This window comes from Phalacrocorax aristotelis, chromosome Z (assembly GCF_949628215.1).
Source record: "Phalacrocorax aristotelis chromosome Z, bGulAri2.1, whole genome shotgun sequence".
Classification (NCBI taxonomy): Eukaryota; Metazoa; Chordata; class Aves; order Suliformes; family Phalacrocoracidae; genus Phalacrocorax; species Phalacrocorax aristotelis.
Genome location: NC_134311.1, coordinates 38,344,717 through 38,367,415, shown reverse-complemented (window position 1 = coordinate 38,367,415; position 22,699 = coordinate 38,344,717). Strand labels below are relative to the sequence as shown.

Genomic DNA, 22,699 nt, shown 5'->3' with positions numbered 1-22,699 from the left:
CCTAAAGGATGACTTAAGGAGCCTGTGATAGTGGCAATCAGTTTTTCACTCTTTGTGAAATACAGAGTGACTCACAGTTTTAAAAAAAAAATACCACCGCAGCACTTGCTCAGAATTTGTCAGGAGACACCAGACAGCCAAGGAGTTGAGCACCTGTTTGTAAAACTGCTGAATGCTAGGTGGGTCCACAGCGGACTGCCTCGAGACGCTGCCTCTTTCCTGAGTTATGGCATGCTCTTTTAGCAATAGAAGTTCTGTTTCTTGAGATTGGCCGCATGAAATCTGACACTGATGGTACCAGATGGAGACAGCAAAATAGAATAAAGTAACTGGAATATGTTTGCGTATCTGTAGAGACCTTTTCGCTTGTAGGTGTCTGTATCATGCTCATTGCTTGCTGTTAGATTTTCCTTCCTAGGGGGAGCTTGGTCCTATGCAGAAAGATTTCTTGGTTGAGCAGCAATTATATCATTGGTCCCTACATCTGTCTGAAACCTGGCATTCCTGATACGCAACATTGTGTAGCTCTATGCTTCATTTTCAAACTATGTGAGTTCACACCCCTCGAGCATTATTTTAAATTTTGTTTCAGAGGGGCTGCAAATGAAACCCATTTGAATCTGCCAAGTTGCATCAAGTATTGTGTCAAGTTTACAGGTTTTGCATGATTTTGTTGCATAACCATAAACCAGCCCAGGTGTGCTGAAAATGTCCCGAAGTTTTAGTATACCTTTTGATGAACTTAGTCTGACATTTGAGTTTGTAAGAAAGTACAGCACAAGGGAGCTTTGCAGTGTTTAATTTTTGATGTTACCATACAGCTCCCACAGTAGTATAGACTAGGGACGTATATGACCTGTAATTAAATAGTAATTAATCTACTTTCAGGTCCATGTCTGAAGTGTGCTGCCTTTTTCCCCTAAAGATTTTGTGAAAAAATAACTTGAAGTATTAAGTTTTCCCAAAGTTCAGAAGCATTTCTCCAGGGAATGTTTATTAATTTTAAAAACTTTTTTTTCCCCAGCTGTATGAATCAGAGCTAAACATATAATTGATTTATTTTTTTGAGTGTTAAGAAAATATGTTTCCCATAAAGGGAGTTTTCTGGCAACAGAAACACTTCTGGAGCTGAATTACAGTGTTATTTGCTTGCATCTATGTTAAGACTAGTATGCGCTAGTTTTCCAGCATGTCTTTATAGCTCTGAATGGAGTAGTATACCTTAACATACATTAATGGAGTGAAATCAAATAAGTTAAGAAGGCATACTTTTGCTGACCAGTTTTTTTCAGGTTAAGGAAAAGATTTGAAGATTAGAGTGAAATCCTTTTTGAGCTATCGAGGCACAAAATAATCTAGACCTCTTTACAGAGCAGAACCTGCTTTCTCTTCATGCTGTTGCAGTTTGGAGGTTGCTTCACTGAGGTTATGCAGGCTGTATCCATAGTCTCACATGTGTAATGAGCAGAAATGAAGACCACCCTCTTAAAGGAAAACTTATTTGGAGGCGTTAACTCTTTTATGATAGGATTTTAAAATATCCTTTCCAGAATGTTGCAGAAGTGGTGAAGTATGAGTGTGTGACATTATTCAATAGCTGCTGAAGTGCACTGTGATGAACGTGTTATTGTAGGTTGCAATGTGCAGTCAGTAGGTGTGTGATTCTGAAAGCCTTTATTAGAATTAATCAGTAGTTTACAAAGGGGAGATGAAATTAAAGGTCTGAAAACAAATACTGTTTACTGATGACTCATTGAAGGAGAGGCAGAATGCTATAGTATAATCAAGGGAATAGTATTGTAGGCAGCTGAGGGTTTGGTTTAGAGGCAGCAATCAGTATTTGCGAGCTGATACGTGTGATCTGACTGGGTACTATCCAGCCAGGTTTTGGCGGTGCTACGCTTTGCTGTGGTATGCTTCCAAGCTCCTCACGTGACCTCAGCTAGCCGTGAGTCAGGATGTTTTTCTTCTGTGCTAGAATAAAAATGTTCAGTTAAAGACCAGGGTGGATATTCTTAGGGGCAGGCAGGCAAATTACATTTCTCAGCGTCACCCACTGCAGGTCAGAGCTTTTAGAGTATTAATGTTTGATGATAAGTAACATCAAGGTAGAGTAGTTGTGAAGAAGGTAAAAATAGACTTCAGTTAGGGAGAGGTTTTATTTCAAACCTCCCTCTAAATTCAACAGAAGGACAACTTACCCATACAGAGTATAGCTACAGTCACTGTACTCCCTTCTTTCTCACTGCTGTGAAGTAGCTGCAAAGGCTTAACTTAAAACAGACTTGTTAAGCAAGTAAGGAAGCATAAGAGGATGTGACCTGCTTATGGTAAATTACATCTGTCCACTCTTTCTTCAAGGATCTCCAACTGCGTGAAATTTGCTTTACTGCCATGTTCTGTACTGAGAGTGTTTTTACAAATGTATTGCAGAGCAGTTATGGTTTTGGGTTAGTCGCACTCAGCCAGAATTTCTTCTGGATCCCTACTTGAAGTATGGCTATGGAAAATCAGTGGTTTCTTTTGGCTTTTTCAGTTAGCAACTGGAATCATAAATCATTCACTATAAAAAGACTAGTACGAGCTCAGAGTAATATGTGCTCCCCCTCACTTTTCTTTTAAGGGATACAATAAGAGAAGGAAAGAAAAGATCATAAATTCATGCTGCTTCTTCTTCCCAAACACCATCCTTTTGGTTTGTTCCCTAATGGACCAAAATTGATGATTTTATATAGATTGTGTGCTCATGCTCAGGTCTCCATCTGATGTAAATTGTGGTAGCTTCATTGACTTTAGCAGAGCTGAGCTGTTTTACACTGGCTGAGGCTTACCACAGGATGTAATACACTAATATATTTCTGTCCGACACTGTAAGTTATGTCTAGTTCTGGAGCTTTCTGTAGAGGGAGGTTCTGGTTAAATGTTTTTATGATTAAAATTGCAGTGTCAGATTTGGAAGGGTGATAAGTGCATTTAAGTGATGGATCTCTGGTCTGGCAGTGTTTGTCAGAGGTTTTTTTGATGGCTTAATCTTCAGCTAGTACAACTGGTTGCTTAGTTTCTTTTACTCTTCTGAGTCTCTTCTCCCTCTGTTTTGCTCCACCCATTTTCCTTGATTCCTGCTCTTTTGTGTTTTCCCTGTCTCCACCTGGTCTTGACAGGGTTCTCATTGGTTTTGAACACTGAGGACACGATGAGGAAGATATCTTCTATACCTCTTGCATTACTTTATTTTAGCATGATGAGGTCCAAGTGACAGAGAAGGGTATGGTTAATTAAATGATGAGTTCTTCTTCAGGGCAGGTTCAGAGGAAGTATGAGCTTTCACTTGCAGGACTCTCAGGTTCCACTGAGAGTTCCACTCTCAGGTGGAAGAATTGATAGTCTTTTATAAATTAGTTCATTGCTTTTACTTGGCAAAGTATGTAAATTTACCAACCAACCCCCCAAAAATAGATTAATAAATGCCAAGAGAGTAAATCAGGTTGCCTTAAATAATCCAAGGAGGGAAACACAATTCTAATTCTTATATTGGGTACACCTATTATCTTATAATGGGTACATTGTGTTAATCTTGTTCTAAGAAATCCTGCAGAGCAGTCAGCGTCATATGATGCTGTAGTATTGTGTTTTGTCTAGCGTCATGCATTGTCTTTTTACTGCCCTTCTTTTTCCCAAGGGACAGTGAATCCCATTAGGGGGAACTTCTTGCTTTTCTTGTTACTTGGCAAGAGCATAGCCCAAGTCAACTTTGCAGCTTTGGAGGAGAGCCCAGCTCAACTTCTGGGATTGTCAAGTTTCTTTTGGGATGTGGGCGCACAGTAAATGTCTCTAACACACCAGTTGAGGTAGGTGGGCTGCCTTTGGGAAAGCAGTAGCTTTCCAATTAACCAGAATTCCTTTTAGAAAAAAAAAGTGCTTAAAATGAAGATGAGTTTTATTCTAGCAAAGAAGGTCTCCTTCTTTTTAGGAAAACTGGCAGCTTTGTTTAGTTCTGGGTGCTCATGAAAATACAGGTCAAACTCTGTTTAAGTTTTCCTGGGACTGGCATTACCTTTTGAAATGCATGGACTCTTTAGCAAGGCATGTCTTACACCTGGTTTACTTTTCTGCCCATAGTGTCAGTTGAATTGCAGTTTCCACTGATTTCTTGTTCCTAGACTGCACTGTGAAACATTTTCCTTGCTGCAGAAGAGGTAACAGATTAGGTATCATCCTATGCATTATCTGTAAAACATACTAATTTCCAGTCTGTGGGATGTCACTGGTTATTCAGAGGTCTCACAGGATGATAATTCAAAGGACTGGCTTGCATTCCTTCATCTTTTTGGGGTTCAGGTAGATATTCATGGTATGTGAGTGGGCTTAGTGCTTTGGTTTACTATGACAGTTCCTCTTCTCTTAATTTCCACTTGTGTATGTCAGTCACATCATGAAGTACAGCCTCCCTTTCCTCAGTTTCCTTGTTGCCGCACCTCACAAATAGAACTGAAACTACTTTGTGGCAGGGAGAAAATCGGCTGAACAAGTGATTAAGTTAACAACTTGAGAGAAAAGACTAGGGCAGTCCGATCCCCCCTCAAGGTAAGTGGGGGTAACTCCACTGCCACCATTTAAGTTCGCCCTTTTGCAGTTGTGAAATCCATGAGACAGGGAAGTGTGTCCTGGAAAACGGTGACATTGTAACGCAGCTCTATTTACTGTGCCTTTAGGGTGACTTGCTTCCTTGATGAACAAGGCTTCATGTCCCCTGTGTGAAACTCGACTCCTTCTCCTCCAGCCCTGTCCCACAAAGTACTCTTTAAATGATGGGGAAGATTTTAAGGAGCACTTTTCACTCTGCAGATGCTCTAACTAGATCTTAGTGTTAATTGCAACAGGTCAGCAATCACTGCTGACTTTCAGACATCAGTGCTTGATGTTTCAACAGTCCAAGCCGTGGAATGATCCCCTTTCATACTTTTTTCTGTCTTGCTTTTTCAACAGTTACATTGCAAACCAGCGAAAATTAGAAAGCATCAATGATAATGAAGTTGGATTTTATGTTGGACTTAAAAATCTGTGAGTATATGAGATGCATATTTTATAAAGCTGTTTTTTCTTTATTTCTTTCATAGAAGCATATAGACACTTCAGAGTGTAGGCCTAACTTTGTGTGTTACAAAGGACATTTGTATATCTTGTAGTTAAGCTTTGTTGAGATTTCATCCATACTCTTATTAGGACCATTATTGTCATAATGCTTTCCATTATATCTTAAATGAAATATTCTAACAATTTTATGTATTTCACAGGACCGTGGTGGATTCAGGCTTAAGATTTGTGTCCCGTCAAGCTTTTGTGAAAAATGTCAACCTACAATACATGTGAGTAAGGATAGCGTTTGCCTTTTAAGTCAAAACTGCCCAACTCACATTAATTTATTTAATTGTTGATTTATTTCTCTCTTTTACCATTTTCTACATATAAAATGTCATACAAACATGAAAAATGTTTAACAAGACAGACTTGTAATGGTCTTCTGTCATTAATTGACCCTAAATAAGGTATTTATGTCAAGGAGCTGGCAGAATATAGGACATATATGGTAAGGAGCTGGCAGGTAATAAGAGCATAACGTGGAATGGTAAAAAGACGGTCCAGTTCCTAATCCTGTCTTTAGCAATGGACTCTGGCTGTGCCTTTTGTGGTAAGTAGTGTAGCACAAAGAGTGCCCCTCTTAGCTGAGTGAGTTGGTGTGGAGGGTATGATGACATGGGTTTGACTAGCTCTAGTTTGATTCAATGGGCTGAACATGTGTTAGCAGCTGCAGCGCAGCACATGGAGCACATCTAATGAATTCTGACCAGTGTGCATGCTCAGAGACTGTGGCATGACTGCGAACTTAAGTCCTGTAAGTGGGGATGATCAGAAGATTCACTTTGGAGGCTCTCTCAAGATCTGAGCTAAAGCACCCAAAGCAGAATATAAGAATGAGATTACTTTCTCACCCAAATGCAATTTGTGGTCGTGAACTTCAGGAAGCAGAGTTGGTGCCTGTGCAGCTTTTTGACAGTGTTTTTCTAGGTTACTTACTCTTTAGATTTAGCAAAGGCTGAACTGACCAAAGCTCTTTATAAAAGTACAGAGAAAAATTATGAGCTAAAATGAAAGACTTTGTTTCTTTTTAGTGTAAGTACATGGCCCTGAAGAACTGTAGTGCCTTTTGGTGGGACAGACGTGGATTATTTGCTACTTATGTGGGAAACTGTGGATCTAGTCCTGCAAAACATTGAGATCATGTGAGGGGCTCAGTTCCTCACAGTTTTCGCCAAGTGTTCAAGTGTGTGTTTCAGTCCATCCATCTTTGTTAGATGTATTTAGCACTTAACCCCTTGCTTTTGTTGAAGTCCTAATGAGATAGGGAAGACATAAGGCCAAGCCTCAGGCTTGTAAGATACTTCCATGTAATATGGAGCTGCTGAGCTGAGCACAGGGCTGATTGCTTTGCTAATGAAATGGAATCACTTTCTGCACCTGTGTTTTCCAAAGAATGGCAATTAATTCATGTAAGGAAGTGGATGTGAATGTCTGCATCTGTCTAAACAGTAACTGCTGTCCTTAATGTGGAACAGTCACTGGAGGAGTGTGAACCAGATTTTGTCGGCCTATGAGGTTTACACATTACTTCATATAGTCATTAATAAAGTAAATAGCTTTCACTATAATTAGCTGGTGATATAAGGGAAGTATCTTCTAGAGTGAATTCATGTGTTTACCTGTGTAACAATTGCTCAGTGAATTATGGTTGTAGGAAGATGAAATTGCAAGCCAAGTACATATGCACTGGCTGTGGAAATGAGCAATAAGAACTTACTGGCTGAGAGGTACATTTGCAGAGAGAGATTGAGTGGCTGTGCTGGGACAGGATCTCAGCGTAATGTAGCGGAGCAAAGCAAATTCAGTCTGGGATCAAAAGGAATTTTGTGGTAGACTTTCACATCTTTTCCCCATTACCTTAGCTACTGGGAAGGCATTTATTGGAATACTGTATATAGATTAAGACACTGAATATACCCATCTTGAAAGATATTACAGAGAAGAGCAACAGACCTATAAGGTGCTTTTAAGCATATAATTTAAGGAGACTCAGAGGCTGAGTATGTTCAGTGCAATAAAGAGAAGACTGAAAAGGAATATGCATCTTCTTATCTTTAAAAGAAGGGCAATTATGATGAGGCGAGCAATCAGTTCTCTCCATAACCATGAGTACAGAGTGAGAAATAATGCATTTAATCTGGAGCAAGGTAAATAGGTGCTTGGAAGGCCTGCCAGCTGTATGGGCAAGTAGACACTGCAAAAGGTAACTGGGACAATTGGCAAGATCTTCTTGACAGGCTTTTTTGCCAGTTTACTTAGGGAAGTGGGATTTATGCAGTCACAAACTATCTCTGTCCCCAGTGGTTGCTTCTAACCAAAACTTACACAGGTAAACAGGTTTTCTGAAAACTGATCACTGGACAGAACGGGGAGACCCTATTAGAGTTCCCACTTAAGGGAAAAGTATCATTGTTCATATGTGACTTGCTAGGCACTACAGAATCCATGCAAGATGGCTTAAAAACACTTCAGCCACAGGAAGAGCCTCAGCTGGAGCACACAGTCAAACATGGAACACATATCTGTTGGCAAGCAGGCTTTACTAGATCTGTAGTTCATGAAGCTGCTTGTTAGAAACAAATTAGGCTGACTGACATCTGTTCTGTTGATGTACATGGAATCCTGATCCAGAATACTTACATTATGAACGAGGAGCTTATCCAGTCTCATACTGTTTTCTTTTGGTGGGGATTTAGTAATATTATCGGACACAGGATAAGCCCAGATAAGATGGAAATTATTAAGTGGCATGACCTGCTCTGTATGCATGTGACAAAGCAGTAAGTATGGAGACGTTTTTTGCTGAGACTGATTTATTATCCTTGCAAAAAAATGCATTGTTTTCTCTGGGAAGTCTTGATGCACACTAAAATGTTTCTGGAAGCCCCAGTGAGTCACTGCTTCTTGTCATCAGCAATAAAATTCCTGTTGACTGCCCTGGGAATGAAGTACAGCCCCTGTTGTGGTTGGGACAGTGAAAACTATTAAGAGCTGAAATTCTTTGACTTTGCAAGAGTAACCTCTGAGTACAGGTCTTTGAGAAGTCTTGCATTTTATTTTGAAACAAGTCTGTTACTAACCCATAAAGAAAACAAAAACTTCAAACACTTTTCTGAATTGAGGACCTAATATATATTCTCTTTCCATGGAAGTGGAAGTGTTGTCCTTAGCTACTCTATAATAAGCCTGGTAGTGATTTTTTCACTTAACAGGAATTAAAGAGACCGCAGCAGGCATCTCTATAATCAATATAAAGTGCTCAGTTTATGAAAAATATATATAACATTAAATTTACGGTCAAAGTATCATTTAAGGTGATAAAGCTATATCGGTGGTCTGAAAAATTTCTATTGAATTACTTGTCGACTTGAAAAACCCTAAAGCACTAAACTACATCAGAGGAAAGGCTACAGTCTTAGAAGCACTAGATGTTTCAACCCATGATCAAGAATACAGGCACAGGAATTTTTTATTACTTTTCTTACTGTTCTTACTTCCTTCTCCTGCTGCATATAAAGCACAACTGGTAAAAATCTGAAAAGACAATTAAAGCTATGAAGGTGCTTTTGGTTTTTCAAAACTGGAGTTGTTAAAAACAAAATAATGACTTTTTTATTCTTTTGATAGTTTTACTTAAATTATCAGTCCCATTTTTTCACTGACCCACATGGAGCCACTGATACCTGCACAAAGTGTTCAGGAAGTAGCATACCTGATGACATTTGGGCAGTAAGTCTGGCTCGTTAATCTAAAGAAGTAATGGCTATTCTTCTGCCTAAAGGTTTGCAATAATCCTCCAAGAGCAATGGCTGGCCTGAGGTTAAATGACAAGAAGATACAGCCATGGCAGCACCTAATTCTCACAGTCTGATAGAGTGCATAGCTCAGAAGCAGGCAGCTCAGCACCTCATGAAGAGATAGGATGAATTAGATGACCATGAGTAAGTTGAGCAAGGAAACATTTAAGCATCCAGGGAGAAATTGTTAGGAAAGATGGCACTTCAGTCCTGCCCATCAGCTAGGTGGGCTGTTATGTCCATTCTGGGTTACTAACAGCAAACTCTCTCCCAGAGTCAGTTTTTATGTTTTTAAGATATTCTTGAAAATTTTATGTTTAAGGTGTTATTTTCTTAAAAGAAAAAGAAAGAAATAGTGTCTCAGAGGATGGCAGGGGCTGTTAAATAAGATATTTGTTGCCCATTTTCAGATTTGTATTGTGATACTTCAGTATTTAGAAGGTGGTGGTGGTAGAGGGTTTCAAATGCCCTTTCATTTGCCTTGCTCTGGAATCAGAGTTTGAGACTGGCTCTCCCATTAGGGTGCTGGCGAAGATCACACAAAAGGAAGTGGCTTCATCTGGACAGAGATTTCCCCGAAGAACCTGTCTGGTTGTTAGGGAGTCCTCCTGATATAGAAGAGTAGGATCCTCTGCTGTGTTGAAACCAGGAGTCAAACCTACCTGGTCATCACACAACCTGGTGTATGTTGCCTTCCACTAGAGTAGTGAATGGCACGGGCACCTGTCTGCAGGTAAATCCTACTGTATATCTGGTTGTCTTTTGGGAAAGGTAGGATTTATTTGCTGTACAGGCAAGGGAAGCAGGTGCATGCCTTGTTTGGTAATCCCATGGGGGCATCCGCACTTGCTGCTTGACAGTGTCAGAACTGGAGGGGTTCTTCTACGTGGCAGGTGACGAGTTGCCTGTGGAGGGATGGGATTTGATGGGCTTCACGTTGCCTTGGTGCTGGAGACAAAAGCCCAAGTCCATTTGAAGATTCAACTTCTTTCTTTCAACCTCCCAACATATGGCTTATACATATTAGGGAAAAAAGTCATAGTGGCAGTTTTTACTTAAACACAACTTCTGTCCTATGAACAAATTGTACTTTAATTTTGATATATCTGATCAGGGTCCATGAGATGTTTCCACTAGCATTTGCCTTAGGGCAGTCTGGTTCATGAGCTGACTAATGAAATAGTATCTCATTTGTTTTGTTGTCACATATTAGGACTAGCCAATTTGTAATCTTCAGGCTGTTGTTTGTCAGAAGAAACCAACAAGGAAATATAGTAAATAAAATCTCTTAAAGATTCTCTTCTAAATGGTTGTAGAAGATCAAACTTGTAATTTCTCTGAAAATTATATTATACTCAGAGGTCAAGGACTGAAAGTTTGAGAATGAAACACTGTGTTCCTTAGTTGGGGAAATAAAAAGAGGTTTAATCCCTGGTTTGAAATGCAATGCAACTTTAACTATGGAGCCCCTATGGCACCTTTATAATACCACATAAAACTCATGTTATTTTGGCTGATAACACTGATTTGCTGGCAGTTATACAGTTTACTACTCTTACTATCTTTAATTGGTGGACTGATAAGACTGTAGAAAAACAGCGTTATTTTGCTTTGGGGTGGAGAAAGCAATTTTGTAAGCCTGGGAAGGGAGGAGTATTTCTGATTCAGATGAATATTTTTTTGCTCTGCATAATGGGAGAGGACCTTTCACTTAATTACCACTGGAAACCATAAATGCTTAATTGACATAAAAAAAGCCCAATATAGGCATTTTACAGTTTTCCTTTTGATCTTCCATGTGGGTGCATATTGTACATGCAATTTGTAAAGAATAACTAAAGGGCTCTGATGTGGATGTGTGCTAGCATGTGAGGAGGGCTTATGTGAGTACAGAGTTTGGTGCAGCATCAAAGAAAGGGAAACACCCATTTCACTTATGAATAAATTGAGCATGTAATTAACACCTGGACTTTACAAAATACTTTTGAAACACAATTAAATCTGCTGCTTTTCTGCAATAAACAAAAGTGCTGAAAGTGAAAATATTGACCTCTGCTAAGTTTGATTTTGAATGTATTTGACTTTAGATGCAGGCTGGATTTAAATCCGTGAAACTGATCAATCCATAAAATGAGACTGAGCATCATTTCTTTGCAACTGAAGTCAAAGGAATAAAGGCTTTTTAGACCTGGTTTGAGTTCTTAATTATTTTTTTTTTTTGAGAGAGACACAAACTGTGTTTTCAGTGTAAGAAGAAGCAATTCTAATTAATGCGATTCTAATTAATCTTTCTCTTTTCCCACAGCAATTTATCCAGAAACAAGCTCTCAAGTTTGTCCAAGAAGCCTTTTCGCCATCTGGGTCTGTCTGATTTGTAAGTTGTCATTTCTTAAAATAAAGTTTATTTTTGGCTGGAACCGGAAGAAGACAACTTAGATATTTGTTCTGTTGAAGGTAGACCTCCATCAGTGATAAGGAATGAAATTCTGATCCACAGAAAGCAGCAATGTTGGATGCTTAAATACAGAGATATTTTCTTACCAGGGCTTCCGGAAGGTCAAGTGTATCTTTTAAAACAATATAGGGGAGAAAATAGCCTCTTCCCTTCAGCTTTAAAATATTCGACTGTGAGATTACTTCACACAAAACTTCTGGTGTTTGCATTAAATATTTGAGCTAGTGAAGACACAGCCTTCTGCAGATCTTCAGAAGAAGCCTCTTTCTCATATTCTTATATTGGCCCCACAACTGCCATGCTTATGGTTGGCTATTGAAGTATAGTTTAATTTTCTTAAATCTTTGAGTTGCATTGTGCTCTTTATAATCATTCTGTAATGAAGCACTGGTAAACATACATTTGTTGATTGTTTCAACATCACATTTTTATCCTCTATTCCATCAGGTAGAATTTCTGTATTGGTATGCATTCTAAAATGTTGGTGATCTTGTGCATTCATTGCTAATGTGTGGGGCTGTAGAGAGCCTGCAGGATCTCTGGGAGGGCTGAGGCTGTAGAGGAGAGGGAGATTGCTATCCCAGAGCTCAGAGCAGAATCAGTAGTTGTCCAAAATGCCAGTCCAAGAATTGCAACACCAGCCTTACAATCCTCAACCTCTTCTGGTGATCTTCAGCAGGTGAGAAACGAAATGAGCAAATCCCAGTGGCACAAAAAGAGGTTATGCCCCTTAGGTATGTTTTGTTGATAAGTTGGTATAATCACTTCCATTACAGCCCAGGGAACATTGCTCACTGGAATTTTCTTTCATAACTTGGCGGTCGCCAAGTGCCCTGATGGAGAGGCTAGCTAGTTGCAGAGCACTCCCATTGCTGTATGCCCTGCATAGGCCTGTTCGTTCTGAAATCCCTGTTTCTTCAGTCCCTGTATCTACTCCCTGCCAAAAAAGCCATTGTTAGTCTGGACCTGGGTATAGGTTCTATGTTTTGTATTTCTCATGACCTCAAAAAAATAGATACAGGACTCAGACCTGTGCACAGTGTGAGGCTTGGCCTCCTCCTAATTTTTCTAAGCAGTTAATGGAGAAATGGAGTCATCTTTGCCCCTCTCCCTAGGTTGTAGAAATGTAAGAGTGGGTATGCTCTAGCTTACAAAGTATGCAAAAAAGGAAATTACTGCATTTTCGAAGGCATACTCTGCTCGCAGTTTCTTGGAGTTTGTTGCCAGTAACAGGTTTATTCCAAAGCACGAGTCAAGCCACTCTTGAATCTCTCCATCTCAGGTGGACAGCTTCTTTTAGGCTGTGGGTGGAGTGAGTGCTTACAAAGGTTTTGAAGGAGAACAATGTCAGCATTGCTGATCTTTCTGAAGAAGTTTGTTTGCTCCTGGGCAGAAGTAAAAAAGGATTTGGGACAGAGAGTGAGAGGAGGAAAATCAAATGTTACAAATCTGAGAGGAATTATGGAAATGAAGTTTAATGAGGCAGGAAAATAGCACTTAGAGGCAAAACAATGGGCTGGTGGGAATAAGGAGTGAATATATTTGTGTTGTTAAAAGCACAGGTAAATAATGACCATTCAGTGTCATGGTAGTAGAAGAGGAGGAGAGGTACTGGGTGTGAGCCAGACGTGGAAAGAGTGGGTGGTGTGAAGGTTAAAATGAATAGTATTTGAGGTATGGAGGCAATGTGTGATGGGGGAGAAGTTGAGAGAGGCTGGGGGGGATACAAAATTGAGGTAGATTGTTGTGGGCTTCGGAAAGAGTTGGGGTTTAGGGACAGAAGAAGTTATTGAGAGATTGCTATGAAGCGAGATAAACAGATGTGGGGAAAGCGAGGGAAAGAAAGTGGGGGGGAAAGCAGAGCCTGAAGGGAGAAAAACAGTGATAAAATCAGTATCAGTTGAACAGTTCTGTTGAGAAGTGGCTAATACATAGGTGGAAAATCAGAAAGAGTAAGTAAAGGAGGAAAAAAAGAGTATTGGAAGGGGAATCCAAGAGGAGAATGATGCCATAAATAGCCTCTGAGGAGCCTTCTGTAAATCTGACGAACAAGTGTCCTGTTGTTAGCACTCTTGTAAGTTGAAACATAAACGCATGGACAGTTCACATTAGGGTGAAGTAGGAGATATTCACCAAGTATTGTAGAGAAGGAGATGATGCTTTGAAAGGCTTCTTCTTTTAGAACAAGCCATAGCTGCAGCTGTAAAATTACAGCAAACAAGATAAAGACATGTAATTTGCTTTTACTAGGTCATGGTTTCAGCTGGGCCGTCATGCCTTTATTCAGCATCCTGCCTATGATGTGCCTAACTCCCATGGTGGGTTTAACAGAAAATAAAACAGTAGAGGACGGCTCAGACACTGGTCAAGGAAATTTATCTTTTACAGGGAAGATACACAGTGAAACAGAAGATGGGAAGTAAATCTTGCTGCTTTGAAAATGCATATTTTAGATTTTGACCGAAGGGATCCTAATGTTCATACTCTGTCTTGCACAAGCAATTCTTTTTCATGCTGTGGTGGTGTTAAAGTCCAGCAGATGACTTCTGTTAATACAAATTGCTCCTTCAGAGGCTTGCAAGAATGATCCCTGTAGCTGTTAATCCTCAAAGAACTGCAGATGGCTTTGCAGGAACAGGTTACAGCTCTGATAAGCTGAGTTTTCAAGATCTGCACGCTTCAGGTCCTCAGCAGGCATTTATGAGCATAGATTCTGTAAACAACTTGAGTTTGGTTTCTGTACATCGAAAATACCTACGAAATCTTGTTGAGAGGAGTTGTTCTCCTTGTGATAAGGTGCCTTAAACAGTCATTTGCACATGCTGTATTGGACGTCATCTATGCCTGTTGGAGAAAAAATAACACTGGGTCACTTCTTACACAGATACTGGGATGTTTCTGTTCATTTTTTACTTGGGCATTATTGCATTACATTTTTGTGTAATTTTATTAAATTTTAAAACTAGACTTTGTTAAGTTTGTGAACCTGTGGTTTGAATTCCATGCAGTACCCTCTATAGCTAGATGATACATTTCTATTTCAGGGCCATTTTTTCAGTTAGTGTTTCTTCATGACATTACCTAGGGTTTTACTGTGAGATTTTCTAGAGTGTTGTAGCAGATGAATTTTGAAGGTTAGGTAAAATCCTTTTTAATGATTAATTAGAGCTTGCCTATAATCTATTAGTGTTTGGCTTTATAAAGAATTTACTATCTCACAGCAGCAAACCACTTCTGGCATGTTCTTTCTGAGGTAGCTGAGCAGAGATTCAAGTATAGAAGAGAGGAATTCTGATCTCTGCTTGACTTTTATGAAATAAAATGGGGCTTGATGGAAAGCCCAGTACTCCACGTCCTCCTGATTTACACCAGTGAATTAGAGATAGTAGTCAAGCCTGCTGTGTGATCTCTCAATCTATGACAGTCTGGATTCTGGGTGCAAAGAGAGCTTCATACTCTACATGGAAACCATTATCCACTTGCAGCTTGCATTGTACTGAGGTTACTAAATTTGCATTCCATATCCTTTTTAACTAAAGGGTTCACCTTCTACTTTCACCCAGCTGAGTTCTTGGAGTCTCCTTGCCCCCCCATTTTTTTCTATATGCATGACACATTCTGCATTCTAAGTAAATTGGTTTTTTTTGCTGTAGGATATTGGTGGACAATCCATTCAAATGTTCCTGTGAAATTATGTGGATCAAGAAATTTCAAGAGGCCAAGTTTTACACAGAAACTCAGGATTTATATTGCATAGATGACGACAACAAGAGGACAGCCTTGCTGGATATGAAGGTCCCGAACTGCGGTAATACTCTTTTAACATAAAACTACTGCTAAATTACTGTGAGACAGGAAAAACAAACATGCATTTTAACAAGATACCTATCAGGATGACAACAGTGCTGCTAAAGGAAAAAGTTTCAGTGGAGATAGTAACCACTAAGTCGTCTTTCACCCCACATGGAATAATTCTGGGAGCTTCACATAAAGCATTTATTTCCCCTTGCTCCTTTAAGAATGTACCATTATTCAAGTGCAGGAAAACAGAACACTGATCGTAGATAACACACAAAAATTATATAAAATGCATGTGCCTTTATTAAATTAAATAGTAATGCTTCCAAACTCAATAGACACAAAGTTTTACCTCCTTGAATTTTTTTTCAGGTATTTATGGTTAATGAAGTCTTTATTTTCCTTTAAAAATACAAATGCTAGTGCTAGGACCATAGGAAGAAAATTCAGAACTGCCTGCTAATAGAGACAAATTAGCAAGAGCTAATACTGTTATTCAAGTGCAGGAAATCAGAACACCGATTATAGACAACACACTAGAATTATATAAAATCCATGTGCCTTTGTTAAACTAAGTGATAGTGCTCTGTTCTTCACACAGATGAATCTTTACTGAGTTCACTTCTAAAGGCTATGCAAAGGAGTCATAACAAGCTTAGGTCTGTAGAATTTTGCAGCATGTTGTTTTCAGTTAGTTTATATGGATCAGGCGATAGTGGAAAACTTTTGTAATAATAAAGATTTTTCTTGTATACAACTTTGCTGCCTGTATGTGGTCCTGGGACAGCTGGTGAAACGTTTCACTCACTAGTTGAAGAGATTTCTCCTCCTCTGTGGACAAGGGGCAGAGGCCAAGTGTTTCTGACATGATGTGAGACCTGCTAGAGTCTAGAGTTTCCTTTGCAGAGTGGGGAGCTGGAGTACCCAGCAGCAGGCAGGCAAGAAGGAAAGGGAGCAAGGGCATCCTCATAGAGGGCTGGTTTGGACTGGGAAAGCTGTAAGTGAAGGTGAATAGCAGGAGGAACACAAAAATGACACCTTTTCTCCTTGACCTTTTCCTATTGAGTGTCCTTTTCTTCACTGTGTGTATGGGTGTGATGGCCTCTGATAGCAGCTGCCAGTAACAGCCATGGAGGGGAGCTGCTGCCGACCCATCCTGTGTGGTGTTTAATGGCAGTAATGCATTTTATGGCCAGGTATCATGCTGTTGGTCTTGTGCCCAGCATCCTTCTGGGGCCAAGTTGATGGTGTAGTCATGACAAAAATGATGCTAGTGTCTGGTGTGATTAAAAAATAGCAAGCAACCAGTGTAGGGGGTCTTGTGAGCTGCACATTTGGTCTTGTGTGCTACAGTATCTGATTTACCAGAACTGGGAGATAATACCACGCTGAGCTAAACAGACTCAACTGTCTGCTCCAGCTGGATGGACTAGAAGGTACATTAATCTGCTGGGTGTAGAAAGGTTTCCTGGTTGACTGAAATCAATTAGTACAAACCAGGAACTCCAGCATAGTCTTTTGTAACATTCTCAGCTCACATGTCTAGTTGCTACCAGTTATCTAGGATTTTCCTTCTAAAACTTCTGTTGTTAAATACCCCGAATTAAACATACGAGACGTTATTTATTTCTCCTGAGTTCTTGACCATCTGCAGTCACAACAGACTTGTCTCTGACCTCTTGGTGCTGGGTAGGTGCATGTGTGTGTATACCTGCATGCATCCTGTGGGCACATCTTGACTAAGTTGGTACTTCCAGCTAGAGGAGGAAGAGGAGAAGGAAAGGTGGGTATATACGACAGTCAGATTGGAATTTACAGTATGTGGAATTTGCGTATGGGAAACATGCATTTTGCTGAAGATCTGTGTGGTTGTCAGCACGTACCTGCAAATTATTTCTTTTAGTTTACAGGGTCCAAATATGACTAAACTTTACATACTTGAGTTTTTTCCCTTTTTTTTCTTTTCTTTTAGTGAGTCTTTTTCCTTCATTTTTCAAAATGAACCACTGCAGGACATAGGTTTTTAATAAAGATTACAACACAGCATTTTCTTAGGCACAGAACAGAGAATTCCAGGTGAAGAGAAATGACCATCTTGGTGAGCATGGGCTATGTTCTTGAAGATATCTAAAAGATCTAATGAGTGGCTCTTGCTTTCAGTATCTCTGCAGATGTTTTTCTGTGTTTAAAAGGACAAGACATAATTAAAAAAAAAAACAAACCACCAATGAAGCTGGTTTATTTCATTTCCAGATCTTTCTGAGAGACTAATAGGTAGAACTGGAATAGAAGAAGGATTCAGCATTTGACATATATGAATTTTTTTTTCTTGAGGACTACATGACCTTTTTAGCTCTTTTGAAATGAAGAGAAATTTTTGAGCGTGCAGGCCTTTGAATTTTGTTAATAAAACATATTCTAATTTTCTCTGGTAATGAAATGGTTTCATCCCATCTCTCTGGTTCGCTAAATTTTTTTGATTTAGAAACTAAGCAAACATGCTTTCTTCTTTGTGTGCAGGTGTTATTAATTACTTCATAATATTATAGTAAGTGGCCTGTACAGTATGTGGTAAATGTCTTGGTAATACGACGTCTCACTACTGTGTGCTGTTAATAAATCTCTTGCTGGGAAGTTGGAAGAGGCCACTGTGGTTTCTTGATCATAAGGCTTTGGCTTGTAGATAATTGATGTGAAAATTAGCACAGTTCTGTGATACTTTACTTATTGTTTATATGGTGGAAGTGTTCATTAATCTGCTGATTAAAGGCTGGTTGAAATTTAGATGCCATCAGCTTTGTGATTTCTTTTCATGAGATTTAAAATCAGGTATGCTCGCTATCCAGAAGATCCTTTCCAGCTGCAATATTAAAAGTGTCAATCAATTGTTACAATGTTTGCACAATTATTTTTTCAACTGCATTTGAAGTGTATTTATGTATGATGAAAATTGTCAGATTCTTTTAAGTTTTAAATTCACACTTAATTACTATGTCAAAAGTTTTTAAGTTGCGTCTACCGCAGTACTATCAGTAGAGCCTGCTGTGTAGGGGAATGGTGGTGGTTAGTTTTGCCATTTTCACAGCATTTGCTGGTTGTTCAACATGGCCAGCGTCACCACCTAGGCCATCCTTTTTGTTTTGTTTCCACCTGATGTGTATCATTAGAAAATCAAGAAAGAGAATGAAATAAATAGACACCTGGTTCTGCAAGCTGTAGTGGCAACCACCACAGGTGGTCCTTGGAAGCGAGGCATGTCCTATGCCTGCGGTGAGGCCACTCAAATGTCCGTCAGTCTGCAGATCACCTAGAGCTCACTGAATGCCAAGGAGGCAAGACCATGTCTTGTAGGCTGTCATTGAACTTAGTGATACTGAAAGAAGTCTTTTCTTCTTGTGGTATTTTTGGAAGAGGCCTGGCTTCTACAGCTGTCTCTGGAGTCTGTGTGGATTTTTTGTTGCTCTGGGTCTCAGTCTGGTAATGGCATTTTGCCTTATCTGGCCAGTTTACTTAATCAGGTTGCTTTATATATGCTGGTGTGGAGCTTGATCTGGCTTTCAGTTTTGCTTACTGTCCCAGCTTTGTGTCCTTCTTTATCATACATTGTTTCTGCAGATATTTTCTTTCTTGTCATTGGCCATGCATGCTAGCTAAAGGCTGCTGAACAGAGTGGCAAATTAGTCTCATATACCAATTTGCTGTACATATAACAAACCTATGTTCAGACTAGCCGTTTACATATGCAGCCAGTCAGCGGAAGTGTTGTCTGACCTGAGAACTATGGGATTTTATGAATGCTAATGGTTTTTCTGTCTCTTCCCTTGTGCATGAAGTACTGTGGTGTTGCTCTTAGTGCCGCCTCTTGTGTACGGCTGACATTTTATAAGTTGTTGTAATGTAGAATTACAGTCTAAAGAGGTGGGTTGCCCATTTCTTGCTTGGTTAAGAAACTAACAAATTTTTACAGGCAATTGTTCAGATAACTATAAATGGGCCGGACTGGATTTGGCTTCACTTCAGCCTTTTTCTGGTGACAGATTTTTGTCCTAGAGGTAAATAAGTAAATGGTAATATCAGACTGGAGGCCAGTGGATATAAATTCTAAGGGGGGGGGGAAGGGAAACTGAAGGATTGATGCATTTGTTTCTTTAAATATACAGAAAAATATTTGTTGCTTCAGTAAGTCAATACAATAAGTATTAGATCTTAAGTAATCACAGTACAATGCAGTCTAAAACCACAAGCAAAGGCATAACCCAGTGGGTGTTGAAATTTTTTTCCATTATCAGCCAGACTTCACAGATAAGAATATCAGAAGGAGAACGTTACAGGCAGAATGAAATGAGTTTAAAAAAAGCCTTAAACATTTTCCATGTTTACCTTTCAGAATATTCATGGACTCTCTAGCCTGTGTTGTTTATTTTGGCTCAAGAACTAGATGTTACGCATGATGTATGGTGGCAAACTGTTTTTATTTTCTCTATAAGAGTTTTAATTCTTATCTGGGATCATGGGCTACATGAAAAATGTGTTTTATGAGAATTTTGACAGTAGTGGTTTTCACTGCTGCTCCAAAGTTGAGTTAGAATTTTCCAAACTTAACTAGAACAATTTTCATTATTTCAGCTTTTAAGAGAAAATAATGAGTAATTTATGGATGTTTGAAAGGGCAACAGGAATCTAATTTTCAAATATATGTACATATCTTCCTTGTGAGCATGCACACTTTTATCTGTTCATGAAGCAACCAGTAACTTTCATACAGATGGTACATAAATGAGAGCTTGTGAATGATGATAGTTGAGTGTATGTGATGTATGTGAACGTCTCATTTTTAAAAGAAGCAGAATTTTGTTTTATGATTCTGATTAAATTTCTGCTTTAACTTGAATGAAGCAGGTTTATAATACAAAGCAGGTTAGAAATAGAAAGGAGTAAGGCACTATTTAAGGGAAAGGAACATGTCTTGATCACTCAGGTATTGTTCCAGAACGCAGTGCACTGTGCAGGTTTGCCGGGGTACTCTGTGTGTCTGACTTGACGCATCTGCCTAAGTGTGGAGTACTGATCCAATGTGGGAGAATGGCTATCTGATTGTTGTCTGGCAGAATTCTTACAGTGCTCTTATGATTTACCTAGGTGAAGACTGATGACTAGATAACAGTATTCTGAAGTCTAAAGGAGGTACTTTTTTCACTTTAAAGTGGAGACATTTCATGAAGTGGAGACATTTCAGCCATATACTTTGTATACGGTATACTTGATATCAGGAGTGAAACCCAGCATTTTACTTGTTCATGTAGTTCTCTGAAAATGTTCCTGTTTCAGGATCATGTTTTTCATGTTGCAATATTTGACAAGTCGGCATTATTTTCAGTATTTCCCGGACACACATGAAATCCTCCAGTTAAAGGTACAGGAATAGCAACTGCATTACATGCACTTAGTGAGTAAGAAGTCATTTGTTAGAGGTTTGCATAAGCTAGTTTAGGCCTCATTAACTTGCATTACGAACGCTGTTTAGCTCTTGGTTCATCTGTTAAGCTTGTGTCTGCTGTATTCAGCCGAACTGCAGGGAATGTATTTGGTTTTCTCTTGAAAGTTGTTGCGGATAAGCTGAAGCTTAAGTATCAGTTAAGAACAGTTTCTCCAGATGTAATCTGATTTCCTTAACCACTCAGGTAATTTGAGAGAAAACATGGCTGGGTATCTTCAGGAGACTGCTAGTGAAGGGAATTGTTGATAAGCCTCTATAGAAGCACATAATCTGAAAATTCTTGTGGACAAACTATTGATATTAACACTGGTGATGAGGTCAATTAAAAGATTTGGGTGCTGCAAAATCCTTTCTTATTCAGCACCTTCCTACTAGAACTCAGGTCAGGCCTAGGGACCTTAAGAGGAAGGTCGTGGGCAGAAGTTAAGGAGCTGCTGTAAACTTTGGAAACGTAATGCCTTAATCTGGCTTGAAATGTCAGCAGCAACCTTCAAAGCTTCTGTGCAGGTTGACTGCAGAAGACAGCTTGCTGTCCAAGGGAATTTGTTCTGGTGCACGGCTGTTGGTTTTTGCCTGCGTGGCATTTATGATGGCATTTGAAGCTCTGGATGGGATGACAGTTCTGCGGAGGTTGCATTTGTTGCTGTAATCGTGAAGATGAGTTAGCAAGTTTTGTGGTTTGGCTGCAGCTCACACTGGCTCTTCTTACAGAATTTTGCTTCTAGTGATAATTTCAGTTAAGCAGGGAGTGATGGAGTGTTTAAAGGCAAAGTAAGGGTGTATTGGCTCTGGGAAAGCATACTTTAAAGACTCATCATCTTCCAGTAGAGGCTGTACTTGTTTAATTATTTTCTGTAAAAGTACCCAGCTGAACGTGACAATCAGGTGTGTCATGATTGGAGGCAGATTTCTTCTAGTATTTTAAAATATTTGGGTGGCTCAGTGAGCTGCCACATCACTCATTCTGCTTCCCAACAGAAAGGGATTCCTCTGTAGACTAACAAGGTGGGTGTTGTGAGTGTCAGATCTGGTACGGTAAGAAAATGAGAGTTGGACTTCTTAGAAGGTATGCTGAAGCAGCAAGTGCACCTTGCAATAAGAGGTCCAAAATGTGCTTGTTCAGTGTGCATATGCCTTCCAAGTGCTCATTAGGAAATGCTGAAGGCCTGGGAAAGTCCTAAGCTCTGGTCTGAATGAATCTCCCCAGGTCTTTGGCAAAGAGCCTTCTATGTTTGGACTCAGTGTCTCCCAGTGGTAGGAATTTGTGCTTTTCCTTTCAAATGGGCATATCGAGCTGCTTTCCTGCCCCCCCCCCCCCCAGTTGAAAAAAAAAGTAGAGGCTACAGGAGGAGATTTTGTCATCCTTCTCTGGATTCAGGTTCAGGAATCTAACCTATACCTTTGGGGATAATGTCCTCACCACCAACCTGTAGAGTGTTTGAGACAATGCTAGTTTAACCCTGTCAGGCCTGTGCAAAATAACGCTGTCATTGTGGGAAACACCCATCAAGATTTGCTGTGCCACATGGTGAGCATACCTCTATTCAGTGGTTAGTCAGTGCTCTATTCAATGGTATATATTCTCCTATGGAGTTGAAGAGGTTTTGATCTGGGATGGTTTATTTAATTTACATTAACATTCAGTGGGCAGAGTATGGAAGTATGCTGGGGAAAAGGATCATAGTCCCCCTTTATACCTTCCAGATTAGTGCCTTAACTTTCCATTTTAATTCAAGGGAAATTTCAAGTTTTTTTGTGCATTATGGCAAAGTTACAGTGGAGGAATGGAGAGTAGTGCCTGATGGTTATAGCAGTGAATTGGGAAGTTGCGGGCTTCTCTTCACTGTAGCTGGAGAGGAAAGAGATCTTTGGGCTCCAGAAGAAAGAAGATATATGAGAGATGATGTTCCTAATTTCTGTTAACTCTGGATTTTATTTACCTAACATATTTTTCTATTTTCATTGAATATGTTTGTGGTTATCATCATGGAGTGACTTCTGTGAGACTTCTGC

The 22,699-nt window shown here is 39.5% G+C and overlaps 1 protein-coding gene across 6 annotated transcripts in view; it reads left to right on the top strand.

The window, feature by feature from the left end:
* The window catches only part of NTRK2 (neurotrophic receptor tyrosine kinase 2), a 200,211-nt gene that overhangs the window by 12,488 nt on the left and 165,024 nt on the right, over positions 1-22,699 (top strand). For all 6 annotated transcript variants that reach the window (XM_075078494.1, XM_075078499.1, XM_075078495.1 and 3 more), the window contains exons 2-5: positions 4,987-5,061; positions 5,295-5,366; positions 11,242-11,310; positions 15,045-15,199. In XM_075078494.1, coding sequence (XP_074934595.1) covers positions 4,987-5,061; positions 5,295-5,366; positions 11,242-11,310; positions 15,045-15,199 — 371 coding nt within the window. The remainder of the gene's footprint in view (positions 1-4,986; positions 5,062-5,294; positions 5,367-11,241; positions 11,311-15,044; positions 15,200-22,699) is intronic.